Source organism: Hippoglossus stenolepis, chromosome 22 (assembly GCF_022539355.2).
Source record: "Hippoglossus stenolepis isolate QCI-W04-F060 chromosome 22, HSTE1.2, whole genome shotgun sequence".
Taxonomy (NCBI): domain Eukaryota; kingdom Metazoa; phylum Chordata; class Actinopteri; order Pleuronectiformes; family Pleuronectidae; genus Hippoglossus; species Hippoglossus stenolepis.
Genome location: NC_061504.1, coordinates 16,915,789 through 16,943,183, shown reverse-complemented (window position 1 = coordinate 16,943,183; position 27,395 = coordinate 16,915,789). Strand labels below are relative to the sequence as shown.

Sequence of the window (27,395 nt, the reverse complement as noted above, 5' to 3'; positions counted from 1 at the left end):
ACTGTATACATTATTTATATTCCATTTATATTTAGTACATGTTTACTTATGAATACTTTACTGATTTGACTCATAAAGGATTCTCTTATTTTAATAAAAGGGGGGGAGATTTTTAAAGGGAACGTGCAGCCTTTATTTTGAAGTTCCCCGCCGCTAACTTCCTGGCTAGCCCCGCTAGCTTGACGCGGCTCGTGAGTTCCGCTCGGTGCGTTGTCCCGGCGGCCGCGCGCGCTGCCGTACCTGTCTGCGGTATAAAAGCGCGCTCACGAACCTCATCGGTCAAACCCGGAGCGACGCCGCCGTGTCACCCGCCCCCTCCCTCCGTCACCCGCACACATCCCCCCCGGTATCCGTGCCCCCCCCCGGTCCCCCGGTTCCCCCTCACCCCCAGGCCGACAGCGTGTGAGGAGGGGGGGTCCAGCTCCGCGGAGTAGGAGGACCGGACCGGCATGGACCCCCAGGCGAAGGACCGCACCGGCCCGGCGGGCGGCTTCAGCGGGCGCGTGGCCTCCCTGGGAGCGGACGGGGGAGACTCGGAGTCCGGAGCCGGCTCGGAGGACGCGGGCTGCGGCAGCGACACGTTCAGCGGCAGCCTGCCCGACATGGAGCAGGAGACGCTGGAGGAGAAGCTCCGCGGGCTGGCGTTCAGGAAGCAGACCTCGTACCGGTGAGTGGAGCGGCGCGGCGGGGGGATGCTGGGACGGGACACTGTCCGGAGCGGGACGCGAGGACACGGTCCAGGGCGAGGAATCAAGCTAGCGACAGATTAGAGACACAGAGAGGGATCGTTTATATATTATATATCTATATCTCTATATCTATATCTATATCTATATCTATATCTATATCTATATATCTGTTATACACCTGTTATTATAGTGTTAGCTGTGGCTAGCTACACACACACACATACACACGCACACACACGCACACATAGTGACATGCAAAATTGTTTTGATCCATCACTGACATGGGGTGAAATGCTATTGTTCAGTGTGTGTGTGTGTGTGTGTGCATTTATCTGTGGTGTTGTGTTGGGGGAGGGTGTAGGGGGGGGAGGACAGTATTGATTTTTTGAGCAGTGTGTGTTTATGTGTGTGTTTATGTGTGTGTGTGTGTCTGTGTGTGTGTGTGTGTGCCAGCAGCAGCTTGACACCCTGGTGTGACTGGCAGCTGCTGTTGATAGTGAAATCTGGCTGGAGACCAAACACACACACACACACTCTCTCTCTCTCTCTCTCCCTCTCTCACACACACACACAGACACACACAGACACACACAGACAGCAGTTTTGTCGGTCAGGAATGCGTGGCATCCGTCCGTCCACAGAAGCCATCTGCGTGTGGAGGTCAAATCAATCCTTTTAACTTGTTTGTGTGTCGTCGACTCACCCGTGTGTGATGTGGAGAAACTGTGGCAAAGCGGGGCGACGGTTTAAGTTCCTCAAAAACCTCCCGAATACGAGCGTGTAGCATCCGAGCGGACGAGCGAATGTTTACCCACAACGACAAGGTCACATGTCCGCCTGTCGCTCTTTACGGTCACATTTGTTTTCGTGCATTTAACTGATTCTCTCCTTTATGATTCAAAGCTCAACTCGGCTCGTTACGTTCGGCGAGAGAAGAGGAAATGAACGACACAATCAGATTCAATGTGCATCATGTAAACACATTAAAACACAAAAAGCACTGGCTCAGTTTGGTAAAGGAAATCCATCTGATTTGAGGGTTTGGTGCAGTTTAATCCGGTTAGACTCCATTAGACGGATCCTCTTTGATTATCTCTCCTCTTCAACATCCGCCCGTACCGTAAGACGAGGCCATTACCCAGCAGCCGAGCGTCACCGCCGCTGCTTCCCTGTTATTGCATTATCATTTACAGGCCGTCTTCCTCTGGGTGTTTTCCCTGGGAGAACCGTCTTTGGTTACGTGAGGTTTCCAGGAGGTTGTGCATCACAGGGGCGGGGGGGTGTGTGTGTGTGGGGGCCCTGCCTCGGTGGAAAACGCTGCAGTCAACTGGTGACTGATTTGGTTCGTCATGCATATCAGAATCCTTATCGCTGCTTATTCAATCAGGAGTAAAGGCTGACGGATGCGTGATTTAATCAGTGAGTCAGTCAGGATGTTGAGCGATGCTCTGATGTGGGAGCAAATCTTTGTGTTTGACGTGTGGGGGACGCCCTGCTGCTGAAGTCTGGATTATCTGGAGGGGCTGCATGTGAGAATACAGCAGGAAACTGTCAAACTTCTCAGATGACGTTTCTCACGCGAAAAAAAACAACCCAAATGAGTGCAAATATCTCAAGATGAGAAAGAGGAACCATGTACATAGAGAGCGGCGGCAAAGATAGAAACAACGAGATTCGAGAGGGTTTGTTGATAAAGTCCGACGCTGGTGACGGATGTGAACACAAGCTGCCTCCTGCTGCTCTACAGGCTCCACCCCTTCCATCAAGACGACCATAGGACACGAGGAAGACATTTTTGTGGAGACTTTTCAAGTTAGTTATTCAAGTCGTCCTTATGAGGGACATTATCACAACCTCCTCCACCGTTGCCATGTTAGTAGATATATTGCTTAACAACCGCGAGGACGAGTGAAGCATGTGGGCAGCGACGATTTACATCGATTCCATCTCTTTGTACGCACGAGCAGCACGGATGAGCCGTAACTCTTCTTTACCACACACGACAGTTGCAGGGACACTCAGGGGGGGGGTTAACACATGTCATGTCTTGACCTTTGACCTTATCTGGTGAAGCTACGGATAATCTGTTAATGTTTCTCCTCATGGAACCGGCCATGTGAAAGAAAACGGCCTCAGCTCGGTTCAGGAGCGACGGTTTGCGAGGAGCTGGTTTGCATAGCTTTGAAGTGGCCAACGCCAAGAAGTGAATTACCATATGTGGCGATATGAAAGAGCTGAGAAATGATGCTGGTGGACATCAAAGGCAGCGTGTGTGTGTGTGTCTGTGTGTGTGTGTGTCTGTGTGCCAGCATTAAGGCACATGTAACTTATCTGCCAGACATTCGTCACACTTTGTCTTTCTGTGTGTGTGAGTGAGTGAGTGTGTGTTCCCAGAATAATGTCCCTCCTTTTATCTATTCTTAGACGTTGTGCTCGTCTGTCCGTGTGACAGAGTGTGTGAGTGTGTGTGTGTGTGTGTGTGTGTGTGTGTGTGTGTGTGTGTGTGTGTGTGTGTGTGTGGTGTGTATCATGACAACCAGTTAGTCATGATGACAGTTAGTTTGTAAGACGTTACTTCAGTGAGCTGCTCAGTCAAGCAGCTGGACGCTGTCGCAGTCATGTTCTTACTATGAACCTCCAAACTACCACAAACCCATAAAACACAGACAAACAGTTTCATCCCCCAAAACACAAAACTCCACATGTAACCACGACCGTGTTAGAAGTCCCGCTGGAGTCTCTTTTTTACTGATGCCACATTTTACTGAGATTAACTTACAAAATATTCAATTCACCTTAGAGCTGCAATATGGCTTGAATTAGTAAGATGATGCAATGTTGTGGTATTTATTCATCATGTGTACTTTTCTGTGTGTGGTGTCTTGGGCTATTGTGGGCAAGGAATGCAGTTTTATCTAATTTATTTTGTTTCTTTGTGTAAAATTAAAAACAGAGAAGAATGGCATGAGGCCGCCTGTTAAACGACCAAAACCCCCTAAAAAGTCTCAGTGTATTTAAACGACTTGGCTTCATATAAATGATGTAAAAACTGAGCCATGTTGTTGTAAATATGTTCATTTCACTTCATACGTGTTTCCTGCGTGGAGTTTCCCGTCCAGCTCTCGGCTCTGTGGAACCTGGATCCACTTAAAGGCTCAGAGAGCTTTTGTTTTCTGTTGTCAAACACCGTCCCTGGCTTCTCTCCTTACACCACACATATGACACGTCTGCCAAGTTACAACCTTGGACCGCGCAGAATCGCGCACGACGTGAAAAGCGTTAATAACGGCGACTGAGCCGTTGCTACGGTCTCCGTCTGGGAATCCAACCAACTGCCCCCTGACCATCGACTCGCTGGTACAAATGCCAACATGAGCTGTTCGCCCACGAGGGGAAACACAAAGAAACAAATGCTTAGTTTCATCACCCAGCTTATCATGTGGTGAGCTTTCAGCGTCGCCTCCGTGGGAAACGGCGCGGGAATAAAGTGCCACAGGACAGGATGTCGTAACATTATCCCTCCACTATTTACAGCCCACTCCGCAAACAGCAGATCACAATAAGTGCTCGTCATGCCACGGTCCCGTCTGCTTTTTGGCATTCGTCCCTTTGCGGAGACGATATACAGTAGAGGAGTGCGACCGGAGCGGCGCATCGAGAACAAGACGAGAGGCGAAACATGAAAAGATTTAAATGTATGTCATGTTTCTACCGCTGTGCACCACCTGCAGGGGTAAACAGCGATCAAAGGCCTTTCATCATCTGACGCTGCCAGAATATAAAACCCGCTATTCAGCCTTCAATTAGGACAAAATACAAAGAGGGGGAACACAGGGAGGGATACAAAAAAAAGAGATGGAGAGAGAGAGAGAGAGAGAGAGAGAGAGAAAGTGAAAAAGGGGCAGTTTCATTCTGAGCCAGAGTCAAAGGGTTGACACAACTCGACAAACATGCAAAAGAGAAGCTGATGAAGAATGATGACAGCGACAGATCGGCGCTGACACATTTTGAAACCTGAAAACATTTCCCATTGTTTCCATCTGATCTGTTAGTTTTGGTTTCACATTGTGATTTAGGGACTAAAGAATAGTTTCTGACATACGCACGTCCTGTCGTCATCACCTACGTGGGCGGAGTCTACCTATACTTGACTCTGATTGGTTAGTAGACGAGCGTTTGTCTGACGTTGGTTTGTTGTCAGTTGGGGGTAGTCGTCCTTCTGTTTGAAGGGAGAAAATGTTCATTTGGTTGCCATGGTGATATTATTATGGTATTACGAAACAGCATCAAACTTGGTTACTTGTCCTACAAAGTGCTATACAAATAAAGTTATTGTTATTATCGCCACCTTCAGGCGCAGTACTCCACAGTACTACAGTACTCCACAGTACTCCACAGTACTACAGTACTCCACTAAATGAACGTCCTCTGGGTTCAAACATTATATCGTCGGAGGTGAAGACTGCAGCTGCTTCCTCGTCTTTTTCATCTTCTATTGTTAAATGCTGTCTCTACTTCCTGTGATTGGTCCAAACGTCTGTCCTATGTCCTGAAGTGTTTTCACTCTGCAAACAAACAGAACCACGGTTCAGTTTGATCCAGACCCAGACCTCCTCTTCTGGTCCGACTAGTTTCTGGTCCATAGGTCTGGGCCAAGGTCCGAGGAACCTTTCACTGGTATGTTGGTTCAGACTCAACTGAAAAGTCTGAAGTGTCCGAACCAAACAAGGTGTGAACGCGCCCTGAGACCGTTACTGAATTACTCAATTAGAGAAGTGAGACGTGAGGGGGAGCCACAGAGGTTTTCTGTCTCTAAAAATAAAACGAGCCTGATAACTTGTGAAACTTCCTGGAGTTTCTTCAGGCACAAGAACAGGGCATTTAAGGTCCCTGTCTTATTTTTAACTCGTTTGATGAGAAGCTCACAAACGCCACAAGAAGAAAGGAAACTGGTCTCAAGTCTCTTCCCTCTCGTCAAATGCATTTATTATGTCTCTCTAAAAAGGCAGCATCATTAACATGTGTCTTTCAATGCAAATGAACGTGTACAATAACCGGTTTGAACGTGCCTCCTGTATCAGATTTCATAGAGTACTTGTACCTCAAGGCTTTTTAAAGTCATTCATGGATTTTTAGCCTCGTGATCCAGCTCTGCTGTTGTTTTATATAAACAATGTACACGGGTCACCAGCAGCTGGAAACTACCTAAAGGAAATAGACGTTTCACATTTAGAAACCTCTGTAATGTCACGCTGCTTACAGGGATTGTGTAACCAACCAATACATCACGGTGCAGCACAATAGCGTCGGCTTCCCCCAGGGAAATTAGATTTAAAAGGCCAAAACAGAAGACGTGCTCATTACACACAACGGGGGACAAAGCACTCAACATATTTACTCGTTCAAAATAGTCACAGTGGAGTTTGTGAGGACAGAAGTCACCACAGAGAGGACTTTTTCATTTCCTTCTTGTTCAGACAGTGGTGCCGTACAATCAGCGAACAAACAGTCACATCTGATAAACCAATGGTTGGGATTCAAATAAGTCGCTTTACATATTTACATATGATTACCAGGAAAGAGTACCAGGAAAGAGTACCAGGAAACGTGGTGGAAGGATGTGGTTTGGGTCAGGAAACTTTAAAAACTATGATTTAATCTAGTAGTGTGGGTGTGTTTTAGATTATAAAAACACTAAACAGAAGCATATCTGTGAAGATTCTCCTTATGTTCGTGTTGCAACCTGATTTTGAAATAGTCCAGCTTCAGGAATCATTGCCAAAAATGTTATTTTTTTAATATAAATACATGTTTATACTTGTATACTTATACTTGGCTTATATATCAGTATCAGCAATTTTTGTACTCCCCAATATAGGTGTTGGCATCGGCTCCCCAAAATCCATATCTGTCTGGCTCCACTTCCTGCTCCCCTTTATTCCCCCCCCCCACAGTTTAAGTGAATCTAACAGATACAATCAATAAGGAATGAGAGCTCTCAGCCGAATACACTTGTACATCTATAGTATACGTAAAGCTGCTGCTTTATGTTTTATACAACCAGTGCAGGAGCTGGTTATCGTTGCAACGACTCTGTTAAATTCGGTGGAACGAGTCTGGGCAGCTTAAAGACTCTCATGAATTTTTAAGCGGACGATGAGAGCACCAATTGTTGATGAAATACAGGCTCTCTGACACAATTCTCCTCCTCTCCGCTCGTCGTCGCAGCGGATGAACAGAGAAACATGCATATTTATGATCACTTGTTTCCTGTTGAGGACGAGGAGGAGGGCAGAGCGAGCGCGATGTGAGTATGGATGATTCAAAAGACACAACAGGTCAACAGATGCCAGTTTTTGAGAGATTAAACAGATGTATATTTTTTTCTGCAGATTCCCAATTTAGCCACAGTCCTGTAAATGTCTCCACAATCTCCTCAGCCTGAATGTTGGCTCCTATAATGAATTACAGTTATTTTATAGGAGAAGTTATTGGCTCTTCACGTGTTCCTACACCTCCTAATAACTACATTGTAGTGTGTTATTAACTTAAGTAAATATTTTTTATAGAGCTAAATGCTGGTCCATTTAAAAACACAAGTGTTGGATGGAGTCATTTGGTATTTACGTTGAAGACAAGGTCAAGCTGAGGTCAAACTGAATTTAAGCAGTTTGTAATAGACGTACATGCTGTGACACAGTGAGGGGATTTACTGTCTGTGTTCATCACGATGATTTGTTGTGTATCTCTGCCCACATTTATATTATATACACACACACACACACACACACACACACACACAGACACACACACATATTAAAGACAGCCCGAGGCTACCTTGGTTCCCGTTGCCTGGTGGTGCGTTTATTTACACTTAAGCACATCAGTCATTTTCTGAGAAGAGGAATGGGGATGTCTCTTTTTAGAACAGTGGTATTTCAGACTTCCTCCGCTCTTTGCCTTCCTGGCCTTTTCAGGAGTGTTTTGAGAGTGTGAGCGAGTGTGTGTGTGTGTGTGTGTGTGTGTGTGTGTCGGGGAGTTATTTTGCCCATAATGCTGTGTGCTGAGGCATTAAGGGGGATTGGCTGACAGGAGCTGCTCCTTATTAGTCGTCTGGCTGGCTGTAAGAGGCTTTTCCCGCTTGGAAATGGAACTGAAAAAAGAGGGCGAAATGCAAAAACAAGAGAGAAAAGAGAAGTGGCTCTCGATTGTGCAAAAGAGGAACCTTGTTGGAGAGAAACCATGACTTCCTTCTCTATTAGGCACTTGTTGTGAAAGGAGGTTTCTGCAAGACACTGGTCTATGTGGCCACTTGTGACCTTTTCCTGTGTTTTGTGAGAATTTCACAAAGATCTCGCTTCGCTAAGCCGAACCTCTCACTTTGATCAATTTCTAAACTGACTCGAGCTCTGAACTCCAGTTAAACTCCTGAAATTATCTGGAGGGTCTGCATGTGAGAACATTAATGTCTGAGTCAGACGCTCTGGACATTCTCTGGAGTTTGTCTCGCCCGCCCCCCCCTTGTAAAATCTCCGTGGAATGCCCGAGTGAGTCCATGTGAGAAAACAGCAGGATATTGTGCGGAGAATTCCCCGTGAGCGAGTGGACGTGTTGATGAGGTTTCTAACACGTGACGGACGTGAAACTGGAAGAACACAAATATCTCAGGATGAAGAAGAGGAGCCGTACACGTAGAAGACGAAGACGCCGGTGTGGATGAGCTGTAAACAACAACACTGATCTTTCCACAGCAGCATTTACACGTCATGTCCGGCCTCCTGCTTCTTAATATGTGTACGTAAAATGTCCAGACCCAATTTTCTGGACATTTTCCGGAGCCTGCAAACGGCTTCATTGTCTTCCACTAACCTGAAGAGGAAACTGTTGTTCTGAGCTCCAGAAAAAGATCTGACAGTTCAGTGTAATCGTCCTGGCAGCCGCTCCCCGACCACATCAATACCGACGTCATCGAATCGCACTGAATTTGCTCTAATGGAACCAAAGCCTGTTGTGGTTTCGACCACAGGGGAGAGGAGAGCCGTCCCTGACCACTCTACCCTGAACACATGATCGTCTCTACTGTTTACATACCTCAGACGCACAGGCCTGGAAGAAGCTGTAAATTTAGTGAAGTTACAACACAGAGCAGGGTCTAAGTTTCCATCTGCAAAAAGAATTATGTAACATTCACTACAGTCAATTCAACTGTAGAAAGAAAAGCAGGAAAACGACTTCAGGTACTTTATTGTTGTGTATTAGTATGAAGTGATTTCTGCTACAACAAATTCTGATGAAAGTACGATGGGAAAAGAACATCGCTCGATGCAGAATGATATTGATGCTGGTCATCAATGATCAGCAGGTAATAACTGATGTGTTTATATAATTAGAACCATAATATATTATTCAATTATATCCCGAGTAACCCGAAAATAACATGTAGTGCTGCAGGCGTGAAACGTTCTGAGGGAGAGATGTGTTAAGTTAATTAATAAGAAATAATTAGACCTCCCCCCTGAGGTGGTACTCGAAGACTGTGGCAGGTCTGATTCTGGATCTATTTATATTTACAGCGTTGACGATAGTAAAGTAAGTGACACAGAAAAAGAGAAGCTGATTCTTGACCTTAAAGGAAACGCTCACCTCTAAACGACTCCTGGTTCTGCGGAGAGATCAGCAGCGCCTCCTCCCAACAAGCCCATCTGTTGAGATCGAGCCGATAATGAACCTGTGGAGGCGACTGCTGAGGTGACACTGACTCCATCACCGCTGCTGCAGCCCCGACTCCTGCTCCTGCTCCTGCTCCTGCTCCTGCTCCTGCTCCTGCTCCTGCTCCTGCTCCTGCTCCTGCTCCTGCTCCTGCTCCGTCTCGCTCTTGTTTCAGAATATAATGAATCAATATGATAATATGAGTCTGGAACTAGGTGTTGGATGCATATCTTCACACTGCTGTAATTCTACAGTTTTTACTGATCTGGCTTTGAATAGATAAAAAACTGCAATATGAGGATCAACTTATACAACATTTAATTGTTTTAGATTTGTTTTTTTTCAAGGAGAAAGCGTGACATTTATTTTTATTTCAGTATCTAAGCAGCAGCAGCAGAAAAGGAAACTTTCATCCTCCGCAGCCTCCGTGATTTTAATGACTTATCTACCTCTGATCCTGTGATTTGTTCTCTTCAGACTTTCTTATTCTCGCCTGTTGTATTCAGCAGATAAGAGTCCGACCAAGTTGTACTTTGATTTGTTCTCATGAATTTATCGTCTGGTGTGATCATCGTTTAAATGCAGTTTCACGGATGGGACAGATGTGCGGCTCCACCAGCTTCTCCATCAGTTTTCACAGGAGGGATTTAGGTTTTATTCTCTTGAGTGTAAATTCCAAAATGTTCTATTCTTTTCTTTTCTTCAGCTAATAGATATTTTCATCATCGATTAAACATGAAACATCAAATTATCAGATTCAAGAGACTGAAACCAGAGAACCATTTACATTTTTGGACTATTTATAGATTTCTCTTAATCTTCACAAACACTAATACACCACCATTATCATACTGTAAACATGGATTAACTCCGGCCTTTCTGCGTTGTCCCCCGTGTGTGTGTGTGTGTGTGTGTGTGTGTGTGTGTGTGTGTGTGTGTGTGTGTGTGTGTGTGTGCACGTGTGCACGCGCCGTAGGATTATTGAGCACTGATCATCTTCCAGCACTCTGACAGATGAACGTCCACTCAAACTCCAAGCTCTCTCACATACACAAATTATGAATATGACTCTGTACGTAAACGACAATATATTTGAATTAATCAGTCGTATTCGTAATTAATTAATCTATAGATATATTCTTCTGCTTTTCCCTGCAGCCAAGTGTTTCATTCGTGATTTCCGGTCCCTGACCCACACGCGCACACACACACACACACACACACACACACACACACACACACACACACACACACACAACACACACACACACACACACACACACACACCCAGTGGACCTCAGCTGCAGAGACACGCTATAATTAGTGAGACAGCATCTTCATCTCTCTCTCTCTCTCTCTCTCTCTCTCTCTCTCTCTGTCTCTCTCTCTCTCTCTCTCCCTGTGTGTGGCCATGTGTGTGTGTGTGTGTGTGTGTGTGTGTGTGTGTGTGTGTGTGTGTGTGTGTGTGTGTGTGTGTGTGTGTGTGTGTGTGTGTGTGTGTGTGTGGACTAATTGCTCAGGTTAGATGAGAGTCATTAGTAAATGATTCATTTTATTAGGCAGCTGTAGCCTGAGGTTACAGAGACGGTACATTTCCATTTTTTTGTGACTCACCCACTGTGAATGTAAACGTACAGTAACGATATCAGATCTATTCTCACACTCACACTTTTTCTTTCTCTGACTTCCTTATAATATAAATAAGAGATTGTGTGTTGATTATTGTTTTTAAGATCAATTAAATAAACGTTCGATGTGTAAAAACATTAAAAATCATCTTTACTCTTCATCCATCTGTTTCCACATTTTACTTTTCTCTGTGTTTACGTCCCTCACGTTCAAACCCTTCTCCTTTCGCCTCTTTCTCTTTTCTCTCTCCCTCCCTCCCTCCCTCCATCCCTCCTCTCCTTCTCCCCTTTGTATTCACTTTTGCCCCCGCTCGCTCTCATCTTCTTTTTATCTTTCGGTCTCTATCTGTTTCTCATTTTCTCCGCTGTCTTCTCTCTGTGTGTGTCTATTCTAAGCAGTAAAGGTCAGATACAGATGCACAGCGTGAATCTGATGCCTCCCCCACGTTACTTGCACACACACGCACACACACACACACACACACACACACACACACACACACACACACACACACACACACACACACACACACTGACAGACTGTGTAATTATGTAGGTGTCAGTGGAAGATATGAGAGAGAAAGAGGGATAGCGCGGGGGAGGAGAGGGTAGTATCACTCCCGTGTTCTGGCTGTGGTTCATGACATGTATTAACTGACTGGAGGAAACACAAGCAGTGTGTGTGTGTGTGTGTGTGTCAGATCTGAACATCTGTACAACGTGATGGAAAACCTGGACAGAGACGAGTTGTTCCTTGAAGCAGCCGTGTCTGAGGACATAGAGGAGAGGACGGGGGACGTCTCTGGTTTCCAGGTTTAGTTTCACCACAGATTTGAAAACAGATTCCCTCTCACGAGCAGTCGCAAGTTGTGTTTTTAAAACCAGCATTAATGTAGAAATAGATTAGAACCATGTCCAGACAAATCTGTTGGATCTGGACACGGTTTTTTGAGATTGTTGAAATATGATTTTGTGTTTCACAATCACAGCCCATTGAACCACGCTGGGATGTGTCTGCTCACGTCTGAGCCAGGTAGTGCCGACAGTCAGAAGATAACGAGAGCGAATCCACGATCCAGCCGCTGCGCTTTTGTTTAAACATGTCTGATTGTACAAGAGGAGTTAACAACTGGGTGAGTGTGTGTGTGTGAGACTGATAAACAGAACTGGCTGAAAAAGAACCAGCCACAGACCCTGATAGTGACAGTTTGTCATGTTAATCCTGGATCTGCTCCGTACGACAGGAGGGAGGATTATTTTGTAATCCAGCAGGTTTCGGTGCAGATTCACCCGAGGTTCACGTCACTGTTCTCATTTGTTCACCTGCAGCTCTCCGCTCCCAGTTTATCTGAGTCAGCACAGCAGGTTATTTGCGATGGCTGTTTGTTATGTTTTTGGTAAAGTCTAGATTGTGTATTTGTGCAGCCTGACAGTTTGCACATTGTGTGATTTGAACACCCCCTTTGGAAGTGTTTTAAAAACTCACCGGCAGAGTCCCGATGTTTCACTTGCCCCAACACGAAGGGAGATGCTCTCAGAATGATAACAAGTGAGAAATCCAGTCGGTGAGTTTCCTGTCCCGGTGTTTTCCAGGAGGTGTGAAGACTGACTGATGGAGACGGAGAATGTTTTTGTGTTATTTGAAATCGATTCCTCATTTTTTTGTACCGTTTCCTTGTTCGTCACAAGTCGGCCGCTGCAGGCCGTACCTGTGCTGTTATTGGCAGATCATTAAGAGATTGCATTATGTTTTTGTTTTTTCTCCGGGCACTAATATCTCCAGTGGCGTTGGCATCGATGAACCTGCCGACGCAACGTTACCTGGCAATCACACCCCTGTCTTCTTGTTGATGGTTTATTGAAGCGAGTACAACACAATTATAAATGGGTTTAATAATATTTCATAAGACGTGTTTCAAATGAGTGTCGTTCCAGTTTGTGACGGTCACAGCACCGACGGCCTCCAGAGAGGATGTGTCAATGTGGGTCGACTCCGGGGCACGGACGCTTGTTAAGATTTAACGCTTTGGTCCGTCTCACTGGTTTAACCCTTTTTATATGAAAAATGTCAACCCAGAAACCACCATTTGTTTCTGTGCGTGTGTGTGTGAGTGTGTTTCAGCAGTATGTTGCGTTGACACTCCACCGCTGTGACAGATACGAGTCCACAGACATTTTAAGCAGTTCTCTCCCTCTCGTTTTTCTGCTTATAGAAACAGAGTGGGTTTTCTGAGTGGGAGTTCTGGAAAAGATTCACTGCTGACTCTGCTCGACAGAAAAAAAAATGGAGAATAACTCGATGTAATCTCTCCTGTTTCACAACCAAAGCCCCAGTCACAGAAGAAATGTAAATGTGCACGTTTGTATCTTGAGTTAAATTAAATCAAACCTGAATAAAGGTCTAGAATCTGTCGTCCGCCGTCCTCTCCGATGTGCTGCGGATGTGTTGAGAATAAATAATGACAAGTCCACCAGCAGAAGCATTTTAAAGTGTGATCACAGTGAGCAGGAGTGACCTTGTGTGTCGCTCCGTTACACACCAGGGTTGAACAGGTCTGTTGCTGAAGCTGCTTCTTAAGCTCGGCTAAGATGTTGTGTGTATAAATATAATAACTGGGAGATTTGTGGTGTCCTGACCCACTGGGAACAATGATCCTGAACGACAAAACAAATTATGTGTTTACGTGTCTTTTCTGTCTCCGGTTTAAAGTCTTCTCCACTTGGGATAAAGGCCACGAACACAGACATGATAAATGAAGTCACTAGAGCAAGATGGTCGCGCCCCTGTCCTGAATATTTGAGCTTCATTTTTGTACAATGGGAGGAAATGGAGAAGTGTCGTCCATCTTTATTTACAGTCAAGTGAAGATAAAATAGTGGATGTATGGAGGGATGAGGATGTGAGCAAAGAGGTAGATGAGGTTAAGGGAGGGAGGGAAAGAGAGCGAGAGAAAGTGAAAGTGTGAAGGAGATGAGGAGGAGGAGGAGGAGGAGGAGGAGGAGGGGGAGGAGGATGAGGAGAGAAGCCAAGGCCTTTGGGCAAAGCCAAGACCGCCTACAGATGCTCTCTCCTTCACTCCCTCTCTCTATTCTCACATCCCTTTTCCTATCCCTCTCTCTCTCTTCTCACTTCACGTGTCCTCCATCTCTCTTTTTCACACTCTCCTGTTTCTCTCTAATCTGACTTGCCTCCTCTCTCTCTCTCTCTCTCTCTCTCTCTCTCTCTCTCTCCTCCTCATCCTCCCCCAGAGGAGGCCTAATGTAGGCCAGTGGAGGAGTGAAGTGAAGGGCAGGCACGCTCACTCAGACCTTCACCGTGTCCAGTGAAGGGCAGCGTGTTCACACTGGAACTGAACTGCGATCAGATAAAGGGAGAGATGTCAAACATGCTGCAAATGTATAATGTGGAATGTGCTGAAACAAGACTGTGATAAATCACAGGCAGCTGAGTTGGAAGAACCTTTGACCCGAGGACATAACATAGACCTACGTTTAAATGAGTCAAATCCTCTTTACCCACGACTTTGTCCGTCTCTGCTGGAACTTCAAACAACGTATGACGGATAAAAACACACGCGCTAGCTTTTCCTTCCACTGTTTGTATCGATCACTCGTAATGGATCACGTAACGTAACGCGAATACAACTTGAAAATATGACTTCATCTGTGAACAGGATTTCACCTGAGCCAGATTTGGCGGTGAGGACAAGTCCCACGATCCCTCGCTGCTTCACGCCCTCATCAAACATGGTCTTTTTGTTATTGTTTTGATCGAGAGACACCTAGTGGCCACAGTTACATATTGTACGTTTAACATAATTCCGTGTGGGAGATAACTGCGATTTATGACACCAACAATATCTCACGCTTGGTGTTAAGAGTTACAGACGTGTTGACAGACGCTGGTGGATTGGCTGCAAATGCACTGCCGCTGGAAGTCGAGAGATTTTTAGACTTTATTGTTTAAAGCTGGGTTCAATGCATCAGCTTCTAAAGCAGTTTGAGTTGTGGACGTTGACACAAGTCGGTACAAAGTGGTACAATGCATACAAATGGAAAAACAAGTATGAAAACAAGTATAAAATACGAAATGAAATATGGAACCGGGACACACTCATAAAGACTACGTTAAAATAATAATGGCACAAGTAAAGAGAGAGAGAACGCTTATAAATAGAGGGAGGAAGGTCAGAGGGAAAGAGTCAGACTTCCTGTATACAGCCTCACAACCGGATACACACACACACACACATGCACACACACAACTGCCCATAGGAAAAACACACAACAAAAAGTAATGAAATGCTCATGAACAACAGCCGCAAACCCAAAGATATTCAATATACAACTATATAAAACTGAGAAAAGCAGCTTAGATAATGATGATATTATCAATATAACTGATGATTATGATTATTGAACTGTTTCTGTCACACACCCCTTTTTCTGTCTGTGTGTGTGTGTGTGTGACCATGTTGCACTTGCATTCACAAGAACAGCGTGTTGCCCAGAAGTGCCTGTGTGTGCCTGTGTGTGTGTGTGTCTGTGTGTGTGTGTGTGTGAAGGCAGTGATCTAATAAGAGTTGATAGTGTACCCGACTGCAGCTGCTCTCACACACCCACTCCCTGTCAGAGATTCAGAGAAGAGAAAAGTAGACTGTAATTAAATATATTATACTTATTAAAGTAGAGGGACAAACTCAGCGCAGCCGGGATCCAACTCCAGAACAGAGTCGATGTACAAGTGACCACGGACCCACTGCAAATCAGCACTGAGGGATTTATTCAACACAAAACCATCTATTGTGTGCATGTAACCTATACGAGTACTGACAGGTGACCAGGATGGAAAAGACATCAGTGTTGTGTAGTTTGTCTGTGGAGTAAATTTGCCAGTTGTGTATATGGAGCAACAATTTCTGCCCTATCACGGTCTGCAGGTGCATCAGGTGGTTTTATGTGGCGGCTAATCAGAGCAGCTCCACAGGGCGGCAGGACAGCTGGGGGAAATCGTTCAGGCTGGTGGCTGGTTGTCGTCTGCCGCTGTGGGCGCCTGCAGACCCCAGATCAGGGAAGATATGTACAGCTTCAGAGCAGCGACACGGAGCGTGAGGGTTACATGTACAGACGGACGGACGCACGGGGAGGAAGACGGTCAGACAGAGAGGAATTCTGTACGCTCAGATAAAACTGGGAAGGAAGTCTGAGTGGGGTTACCATGACAACCACACCCTTCACACCCTGCCCCCAACATACATCTACACACACACACACACACACACACACACACACAAATAAACACATTGACCAGTCCACAGCAGGCAGATGGGGAAAAACATTTTTCTGTCTGATTATTTAGGAGTGTCGTCCAGATAAGAAAACGTTTTGTGTAGACTCACAATAAATTACCACACACAAAGCACCATCTATTAGTAACTCTGTGTGTGTGTGTGTGTGTGTGTCTTTTGTGTTTAGATTTCTTCCTGCTATTGTCACTTGTTGTATGTGTGCAGTCAGGTTCCTGTGTGTCTCCGTGTGCAGTTGGAGAAGCACACGTATGTAAAATGAATTCATATACGTCAGGAGGACAAAACCAAAGTCATTGTGAGTTCCTGAGTGTGTTATATTGTGTGTGTGTGTTTGCGTGTGGTGATCGGCCCTCATCTATCACACCCCATCACCTGAGGCGGTGAGACGAGGCCTGCAGAGACACAGGCACGTCCTCTCCATGTTGTCCGTCTCACGTGCACGCGCTCGTACACACACGCACACACACACACACACGCTCCGTGCATGCTGCGTCACCAGCGGCAACGAACGGGCCTTTCACACTGACCCACATAGAGCGAGAGAGGAGAGGATGAAAGGAGGTAGAGAAACTGGGAAGAGATAAAAAAAAAAGAAGAAGAAGGGGGAAGATTGAAAGGAGGGAGATAAAGAAACAAGCAGAGCAACAGAAGAATGGAGCGAGGGTTTGTTAGATTGGACTGAGTGAAGGACACAGCGACTGTCCTCTACAAGTTTCAGAGGCGTGTGTGCAAATTGGAATTGGAAACTACTCATGGTTCAATGTTGCATGTGGAAACTTGAACACTTCTATACATATTTTTGAGTAGATAAATCAATGATGAAAACATGTGTCAGTTGCTGGAGACATTTAAATCCTCTGGAACATAGTTTGTGAGGCACTTTAAATGTTTCTCTCCCCGCTCTTCATCTGCATAAAAAGGCTTTAAAAAGTACTGGTCCTCTTGGCCTTTAAATCTCCACATCACTCAAACTGTGTGTGAGGGATAAATGCTGCTCTCAACAGAACTGATAGGTGTGTGTGTGTGTGTGTGTGTGTGTGTGTGCATTTACAACCAGCAGCTCATGTATTTCTCAAGTTGCCCTTGCCAGGTCATCTCTCTTGCGTAATGTTTCCAAAAATAGAGCAGATTCACCTGTCAGGGAGCGAACGAAGGGGGGAAGCCGGGAGAAAGGGAAGAGCAGAAGGATGGATGGGGGGACTCTGGGACCATTTTATCTTTCTCTTGATATAATGTTTTTGACTGATATTATATTGATAATGTGATGAGATGTTCACACACGACACCTGAGGAAACTAGTCAAACCTGCACAGACACGGGGGGAGAACATGCTGACTCCATGCAGAAAGACCCCGGCTCAACTGGGATTCAAACCAAGAACCAAAGGGCTCAGTGCTCACCACTGTACCACTGTTCCGCCCTGAAAACTACTCGTGGTGCGTAAACAATGAGCGGACTGAAATCTGCAGATATTTAGCGTTTCTTTTCAGAGAAACAATAACTTGATCATCATCAATAGCTGCCAAATATGATGAAGTTCCTGAATGTATCAGGGTTGAAGTTTCAGACAATGTTTATATCCATATTGAAATATAAACTATGAACTTAAATCCTGAAAAAACTTTACCAGTATCAGTATTGTCTTCTCAATATATCTCTCACTGCTCATTGGAACCTCTCTCACTCACCTTTGTTTCTTCTGTGAGAAACTTCCTTTGACTACTTTCATTATCTATAAACATAACGTTGTCCATCGCGGCCCCTGCAGGCGCTCAGGTCCCATCTTTTTTTATCTCAAGTGAAAATCTTACCCGGCTCTCCACGTCACTGTAACCCTCACCTGAATCAAAAAGCACACTCACACACACACACACATCGTCACACTGGGCTCAGGTGTCTGGTGTCAGGTCTCCCGCTGCCTGTCACGTTGAGTGGCATAATTACCTGACCTGTGCTGTGAGCGTACGGGGAAATGGTGGATTTTCTTTTTCAGGGATGTAGGCAACGGAATTAGTGAAGGAGCGATCAGAGAATAATAACAATGATAAATGTCGGCGCCCGTCCACTCGCCCCGAGGAGGGGGAGGGTGAAAAAGGTGCGTTGGTTTCACCGGCTCCTCGGCTTCAGGTGAGTGACACTGCCGAGTTGAACTGTATCTATTCAGGGATCACAATCAGCGTAACCAGGCATATTATGGCTCTCACCCGTCAACCAGTCGTGAAACTAATCAATTTCTTGCGGTGTTTCTTGTCATCGCTCACTCTGTACGTCAGGCTGAAGGTTAACGGCTCCGGCAGCTCTGAGAGGTTTCAAGGCTGCTTTGTGTAAACGGTGACTTCGGTGTGGACGGGTGGCGACTCGTAACAAGTTGAGTGCAGCCATGCTGAGAAACATTATAACTGACGCCAGTGAGGAATGAACCTTGAGTTGAGTTTATGCTGCAAATATCCTGTTTTAAACAAACCATGAGTGACTGTTTGGGCAATAACACAATAAGACTGAACATTACAATTAGTGAAAGTCATAATCTGCAGAAATTACCCCTGAGATTCTGTTGCGTACGAAGGCCATCATCATGTAGATTCTGCAAATCTTCAGTTTCTCTCTTCACCTCGAAACAAATGTTTGTCTGCGCAGAGAAAACTGGTTGAACACCAAAACCCACACTGGTGCAGTTGTTGTCTCTTTTGTCAACCAACTTCTCCCACATAATCACAGCGTCCTCTGCTTCGGGAGTCAGGAGATGTTCACTGGTTTCCTCCCACTTGCAGCTGCCTCTTTATTTCCGTGGCTGTTACTTTTGTTCTCACTTTGCCGTTTATCTTCAAGCGTCGGTGCACGAGGCTTTAATACGAGGGGGGATTTGCGGAAAGTGGTTAAATGGCTGAGGCAGAAAATTGCAGCGGTGCACGCTTGTTTTTACATGCACGATAACACCCCACACACACACACACACACTTTGATCACCTGGATAGAAGTCAAGTGCATGAGAAGTTCCCTCCGTAGTAACTGTTGACCCCCGCCTGGTTACAGAGGATCTGCATTTAGAAAACAGTCGAAGATTTACAGAGATTACATCATCGTCAGTGTGTAGGCTGTGAAATGAAGACGGTTAATGCACGTGTGTGTGTGTGTGTGTGTGTGTGTGTGTGTGTGTGTGTGTGTGTGTGTGTGTGTGTGTGTGTGTGTGTGTGTGTACAGTCATCCCACATAGGGTGATTAGGTTTCTGTCTAAGTCACAGCATTTACACTAAAGTTGCTCTAACACACACACACACACACACACACACACACACACACACACACACACACACACACACACACACACACACACACACACACACACACACGGAGCAGATTCTCCACCAATATAATTACTGGATGAGCTGCCGATGCTCCCGCTGTGCTGTTGTCATAGCAACGCCGACAACCCACCTCTGCAGGAGGAAGAGGAGGAGGAGGAGGAGAATAAAGAGAGTAGGCAAGGCAGGGGGAGGATGAGGAGGAGAGAGAGAGAGAGAGAGGGAGCAGAGGATGACAGGAGAGCGAGGGAGGAGCAAACCAGTGGGAGAAGAAAATGGGGAGATTAGAGGGGGAGGAGGAGATGGGAGGGGAAGGATCTGCCGGAAAAGTGGAGGTGATGCGGGGACAAGAAGGAGATGAAGGGGAGGAAGAAAAGGGAGAGCGATTAGTTCCTGAGGAAAAGAGAGAGAGAGAGAGAGGGGGAGTGGTGTTAGAAGTGGGAGCAGCTGCTTTCAACTTCACTTTCGAATCTCTCCATCACTCGGCTTTAACTTGCCGAGTTAATCTCCGCTCACATTCGTCTTTTTAAATGACGCTGGCTGCCGACACTCATGAGTTATATTATTATATTGTTATATTACATCTGTGAGAACTCGAAAAAAAAAAAAACTCAATGCCTCCAAGTAGGTTTTGCAACTCGGAGAAAACTTAATCAGAAACCAACATATTTTGAATTTAATAAACACATCTTACAACCTCCCTGCATCTCACTCCTCATTCTGTCTGTGCTGGTGAATCTGGCGCGTGGACACCCGGAGGAAATGTCCTCACGTTAAAGAGAGAATGACACGGCACCGATTTATTTCAATGCTTTTAAAACAAGATTTATTTTTAGACTGATGGACTTTTACAGCCTCTCCTGAGCACAGATCTACTTGAATTAACTGTGCGTGTGTGTGTGTGTGTGTGTGTGTGTGTGTGTGTGTGTGTGTGTGTGTGTGTGTGTGTGTGTACGTGTGTTTGAAAGAAGCTTCACACTGTTTGTTTAGATTTTAGGGGAGTGAGCCTTAATGCCTGTGATCCTGTTGCTTTTAGTAGATTAGGACTCACTCAAATATAATGGTGTCCCGTGACCTCTGAATGAGAGAGAGGGTGTGTGTCTGTGTGTGTGTGTGTGTGTGTGTGTGTGTGTGTGTGTGTGTGTGTGTGTGTGTGTGTGTTTGCATATTCAAGTGTGTGTTCTCATTTATCTTGTTCAGTGATGAGTACGTCATTGTGCATTACAGGGAATTGTCGCTACCTGGAATGGTACACACACACACACACACACACACACACACACACACACACACACACATGAGGCAGCACATTTGTCTCTTGTCAGCATCGTGGACGTGAACAAACTACGTCTTCTTCTGTGGCGATAGTGGGACCAGTCCGGAGGGGCTGATGGGTTTGTACAGACAAACCAATGGTTTCAACCTGTGGGTCAGTTCTCAGTCTGATTGTGTGTGTGTGTGTGTGTGTGTGTGTGTGTGTGTGGTCCCCTGTTCCACGTGGCATATGTCCAGTCGTCACCATACGTCCTTGCATTTGTGCTGTTGTCACCCACGCAAGACTATTTTTATCCCAGGAGTCGTGTGTGTGTGTGTGTGTGTGTGTGTGTGTGTGTGTGTGTGTGTGTGTTTGCGTGTGTCAGGTTGTGTTATCAGGTTACAGGTTGTGTAAGTGGACTCCTCTTTGTCCTGGTTGATAATTTTAGACAGACGTCCACTGAAACTTTCAACAGGGAGGTCAGATCCTCCGTGCAACCTTTTCCACTGACAGACACACACACACACACACACACACACACACACACACACACACACACACACACACACACACACACACACACACACAACAAACACACGTACACCTCCTCTACCTACTATAAACTTCACAGTAACTACTACCTGCTTAGCCTCAGCATGCGACTGTTAACAGGCCTCCACATCAATAGTGATACCTGGACCACACACACACACACACACACACACACACACACACACACACACACACACACACACACACACACACACACACACACACCTGTCAGTTAAAGTATTTAGTATAAAAAACATGCTGCCATCAAATTCAGACTAAATCACAGTAAACTCAGTACTTTGGATTAGACTCTTAGTATATATAGTATATAATATTGTAGTATATGATATAAGACGCATCCCCCCCCCCCGCATGGTGAGAAACTGTGATTGACATTTAGGACCATTTTTCAGGACCTTAAGAGGCCACTTGAGGAAAGACACTTGTTGATACTTAAAGATCCTGGATGCTGATACGATGTGTGGAATCAAGTGTGTGGTTTCTTTCACGTGGATAAAGGAGGTGATAATGAAAACCTTAAATACAGTCAAATCAAAAACCAAGAGAGACAAGGAAACTGAAAAACAGAGTAAGAGGAAGTTTTCACAGGTGAGAGTCAGAGACTGGAACATGGAGAGAGGGAGATGGATGCTGACTCATCCTCTAACAGAACGGCTCTGTCGTCCTCTCTCTCTCTCTCATCACCCTAAAGTGCTGCTGGCAGTCGCTCCTCCAAGCTGCTCCCGGTTCTCCTCAACCAAATATCTGCAGCTGAACCCACTGAAATGGTCTCTGAACATCAATAATTCATTTGCATGCTGGATTAAACTGAAATGAGGCTCCGTGCGACTCGGCCGCTCTGCGTTGATGAAGAGCTGTGTCACGGGAAAAAGAACGACAGGGCTGCTTTTGAACATTTCCTCTTCTTTCATGTGGTTTTTTTTCAGGAAGGCGATCTCCCGCTCAGGCCTCCAGCACCTCGGCCCGTCGCAGCCCTCCCTGCCTCCGGCATCCAACGGCCCCAACAAGGAGCTCCGCACCGGCGTGGACTGGACGGTCAGACATGCACATGCACTCATACGTTTGATTTGTTTTGTCTCGTCCTGCAAGATTTTACCAACACGCTTACTTTAAAGAAATGAAATCTGAAGGGGTTTAAAAATTCAGCACAAAAAGTCCCGGCGTCCGTTGTCCTCGTCCTGTTTGGCTGAGTCACCGGATGACATTTGGGTTTTCAAGCCAACAGATTTGTTAGCAGACTGGTTTCAGCGGCCGTATGTTCGCGTGGAAACGAAAAGCGGCTACTTTCTCCTACAACTAAGAAAAAGGTCTTGAGCTTGGAAAGAATGTTTTATGTTTCCAAACTTTTTCGGGGGGTTGTGTAATTTGAAGTAAACGTAATCGCATCTTTTCTGCATTATTTATTTTCAAATCAGCAAACGTGTCATATCTTTGGCTCTATCTATGATTTATATAAATTAGTTGTATCTCTGACATTAAAACTAGATTTTATATCAAACACAACACAACATAACAATAACGGCAAATATTTGCTAACTGCATTTAACTGTTTGTAAATTTGCGAACCGTCTCGTTTTGGTTTCGCCGTTATTCTGCCGTGGTTGTGTGTTTTTTTTGCAATGTTTCTGAAACAGGGTGTGAAGAAACCAGTGCTGCCAACTTCACCTCGTTTACAATGGAGGTAACGGAAGAAAGGGAGGCGGCTGTTTTTAAACTGATTCAACCAGAAGAGAGGGAGAGTAGCAGAGGGAGGGTTTTACTGTAGAATGATCTGAAGTCTGTTACCAGTTGGATTCTTACACGGACCAGTCAGGCACTAAATAAATCAGGCAGCGCTGATTAACAGTAAATAAAATATGGTGTATTGTTAATTGGAAGGTGTAAGTAGACAAACTGTTGTGGGGGGTGGGGGGGGCAGATCTGAGGTTCCCTCTGGCTCTGTCTGCAGGGACACTTCCGGCCCATCATCACTGGCCTTTAGCTCTCTGCACGACACACACACACACACACACACACACACACACACACACACACACACACACACACACACACACACACACACACACACACACACACACACACACACACACACACACACAGCCTTTTAGGAGCTAATGATTCAGTTCCTGTTTGTGCATATTCACTGTGGGGTCACTTCAAGGTTTTAGGTTGAATTTGATAACGATGGCAAAACCAAATTTTATCCATAATTTAACATCTGAGAAAAGTGAAAAACTGAGAGTTTCCTGAAAGTAAAGAACATTTTTCTTTTGATAATTTAACTTACTTTTACTTAAGGGACAGTTTTACTGGCAGGGACGATTTGTTTATATAATTTATTTTTATGGTACTTTTAGGTTAGGTTAGGGTTAATATATACTTTCACCTGTGACAGAGAAAATCATAAAATCCTCATATTTTAGATGTTAGATGTAAAAAGGCAAATATTTAGCATGTTAAGCATATATTGTAATAAACGACGCAGTGATAGTAAATCAGATCCCTTTCAGAAAGCTGACATCCTCCCGCTGACGCACTCATGCACTCATAGGCACTCACATGTTTGTATGCATATAGATGTGTGTTGTGTAGTTGTGTGTTTGCATTCGGGGCCCTGTCGTGTTTTGCTCAGCACCTAAAATAAACATGCACTGTGAAATTACCGTCCCACTCAGCGGCGGCAATTATGTGCTTGACACACTTGTTGACCACTCGCGCTGCCGGGCGCTCTTTGTGTGCATGTGGTCGCAGTTTAACACGACTGAAAACGATCTGAGTGAGACACGCGGGAGGATAATGCGAGTTATTATATCATCGTTTCCCTCTTTGTGCCTCTCGTCTGTGTCCCTGCAGGAGAACGCCGTGAACGGAGATCACCTGTGGATGGAGACGAGCTGCTCAGGAGAGCTGTGTTATCTCGGAGAGGACACCTGCTTACTGAAGACTGCAGTGAGTGGTGTACACGCCTTGGGGTTAGGCAGTGTGATGGTTAAGGTTCGGGGTGAGAGGATGTGAACTGTGGGTAGCTTAAGGTTTGGATTAGGCACAAATTGGTCATGATTAAAGTTTAGATTAGGGACAGAACGCAGCGCTCTGAGGGGCATGGGCACTTTGGGACCATGGAGACACTTCAAAAGAACCATGATTGATTGGTTCAAATCCCACGATAAAAGGAGTCCATAAATAAATCAATAAAATCATTAAATCGGCCGGAGGCAGCAGGAGTTATTATTCTTCGTCCAAGGCCTCTTCTCCAGCGGTGGAATTAAGAAAGAGGAGGCATGTTGATATGACTATTTATAGTAAATAATAATGAATAATAAACAAGGACTTCAGTTTATTATGAGAGAATTATACCTATGTGCTAATCGAACAGATTAATGACCATAAGTCCTAATAAGGATTTAGCTGCACAAACCTGTGGTGTGTGTGATCAAATAAATAAATGCTGATAAGGCTCATTTTGGCTTTTTATTGGCCAACTGATAAATTGGTACCGACATCATACATCACATTCTGCAGAGCAGTGACAAATCTTTTCTTTGCTCCGAAAAGCCGTCATCACTTTAATTCCACTAAAAGGAAATAATTGATGACATACCTTTTAAAAGCTGGTGAAGCAGCGTGTTCGGCTGATCTGTGGTCAGCCAGGGGCGGCCGGTCTGAACACGGGACTGACGCTGGCCACGAGCCAGACGTTACAATGAGAAGCTTATTGCCCCAGAGCTGCAGCAGCCGATTGCAGCAGCGGCAGCAGCAGCGGTGGTGGTGGTGGTGTTGAAATGTGTTGTTGGTGGTGTTGAAATGTGTTGTTGTGGATTTCACATCAGAGGATGGAGTGGGAAGAAAGAGAACACGCAGCGCTGTAATTTCCAAACGCACGGTGTTGATTTCAGCGCTGAACTCAAAGAACTCGTTTATAGTCGGAGTTGAATTCAACTGAATGTTGCTCACATGCTGCAGCTCAGTTATTTTTTTTGGGGGGAATTTACAAGAAATGAGAAGCGTGAAATCTGGTCTGGTCCATCTGAGTGGTTAGGAAACAGCATGAAGTCGACTCTCATCTATAAACTGTGAGGAGCCACGAGCGTGTTGAGACAAATAGAAATCATATCACAGATATTAACAAGCTGCTCTTCATCCTCGCACCTTTTAACAAGGAGCAGGGGCTCTTGGAATAGAGAGCTGAGGAATAGCCTTTCAGTCGGACGTGAATATAATGACATGTCTGTACATTTCCGTCGATGACATGCAATTACACTGTGTTCGACAACACAGTGTAACACAGGCCGGTGCCGCTGCCGCTGCCCGTGAAGACGGAGCTGCCGCGAAAAACAAATTCACCATAATCTCTCTCTCTCTCGCTGTCATGAATTTAATTAGATAAATATTTCAGCGGCGTTGTGAGCTGTGTGCTTCTTACAATGACAAGCTGACGTCAGTGGAATCACATTCCTACCTGTGCACGGCCGCTGTGGATACGGCGGATTTAGTCTCAGTCATCCGGGATAAACCAGGCGCTGTGAGGGCTGCAGCTGAGGCTTTAAAACTCAGCAGGGAGAGCTGATGTAAGAGTCTTCCTGCAAAACCCTGTCGCCTCTGTTTACAAATTCTCACTGAGGTTCAGACTTAAGATAGAGGCCGACCATCCTGCGTTAACGTCACTCGCTTGTCTGCGCTCACTGCAAATCTGGACTTGTTGAGCTTTAGCTTGTTAATTAACCTGATGTGTTGCTGTACTTGTTTACCGCTGTTTAGTTTGGACGGAGCAACATCTGCTCCGTGAGATCAACGATATTTAAAGATGGACGACATGAAAAGTTATGCCAAACCATCCTGATTGCCCCCTGGTGGCAGACTGCAGTGTTAAACACCATCATTAACATCATAAACACACCGCCTCCACCATGTTTGCAGACTCCTGCAAACTAAGGAGTCATAATGGACACATGGTCATTTTAGTTAGTTCTTATCAGACTAATGTATGTTCAAGTTTTCATGTTTCTGATCAGTTTGGTTTTAATTAGTTATTCAATCACATTAAAACACAGTGAAAGGTCATGATTGACAGGTGAGACTGACTCGTGACCTCGATATCGTCCAAATGATTTAAAAAGTGAAAGATGTCAACACTGCTTCACAAAGAGATGTTCAAACTTCAGTTAGGATCAATAGTGACCATGTCCCATATGGTCTAGCGGTTAGGATTCCTGGTTTTCACCCAGGTGGCCCGGGTTCGACTCCCGGTATGGGAACATGACTTTTAACATGTGATTCCTTAGGACATGATATGGTGATTGATAATGAGCTTTGACACCTTGTGGTGTTTTGCTGACGGGGCAGAGCAGTTGTTCAGTTGTGTGGTCAGTGGCCGGTTTATCAGTCCTGGACTCTTCCCTCACGTTCTGTCAGTAAGAGGATCTGCTCCTCTGATGCGGCGTGGTACTTCTTCTAAAGGCGGTTCTGTGGTGGAACATTCAGAACCAATAACCGACGAGATACGACTGTGAAAAATGAATTCACTTTGTTTACGTGACATTTTCTATCAGAGGCACTTTGCCGCTAAGTGTTGCTCACGGTGACGATCAAGAGTGAACTCTGTGACCACTCCAATATCAGCTGTCATATTATTACCCATAATGACTAGTTGGTCTTGCAGGAGTGGGGAGGGGGGCAGCGGGGCCATATTATTCATCGAAGGCAAACGGCAATTTGGCAACTGGAGTGTTTGCTTATTATTCTTTATTGCCAGTTACACAGTTTGACAAATGACTGAGGCCATCACGGAGGCATCTGGTTTCAAACCTCAGATTTACAGTGTCAGTCGTCATCAGCGGTAATAATGTGTTTGCTTTTAGTCGTAGAAGCAGCTCAGCTCTGGGCGCCACCGCCGCTTTGCTCCTGCCGGAAGTTGTTTAAACACTTACATT

At 45.3% G+C, this 27,395-nt stretch overlaps 1 protein-coding gene and 1 non-coding gene across 6 annotated transcripts in view; both read left to right on the top strand.

The window, feature by feature from the left end:
* The first annotated feature begins 386 nt into the window (after positions 1 to 386).
* dgki (diacylglycerol kinase, iota) overlaps positions 387 to 27,395 on the top strand; it is a 46,019-nt gene continuing 19,010 nt past the window's right edge. For all 5 annotated transcript variants that reach the window (XM_035146912.2, XM_035146915.2, XM_035146913.2 and 2 more), the window contains exons 1-3: positions 387 to 667; positions 22,392 to 22,500; positions 24,319 to 24,414. In XM_035146912.2, the coding sequence (XP_035002803.2) occupies positions 450 to 667; positions 22,392 to 22,500; positions 24,319 to 24,414 (423 nt within the window). In that variant the 5' untranslated portion in view covers positions 387 to 449. The remainder of the gene's footprint in view (positions 668 to 22,391; positions 22,501 to 24,318; positions 24,415 to 27,395) is intronic.
* Positions 26,649 to 26,720, top strand: trnae-uuc. The gene has a single exon. It is a non-coding gene; the product is annotated as a tRNA-Glu (tRNA).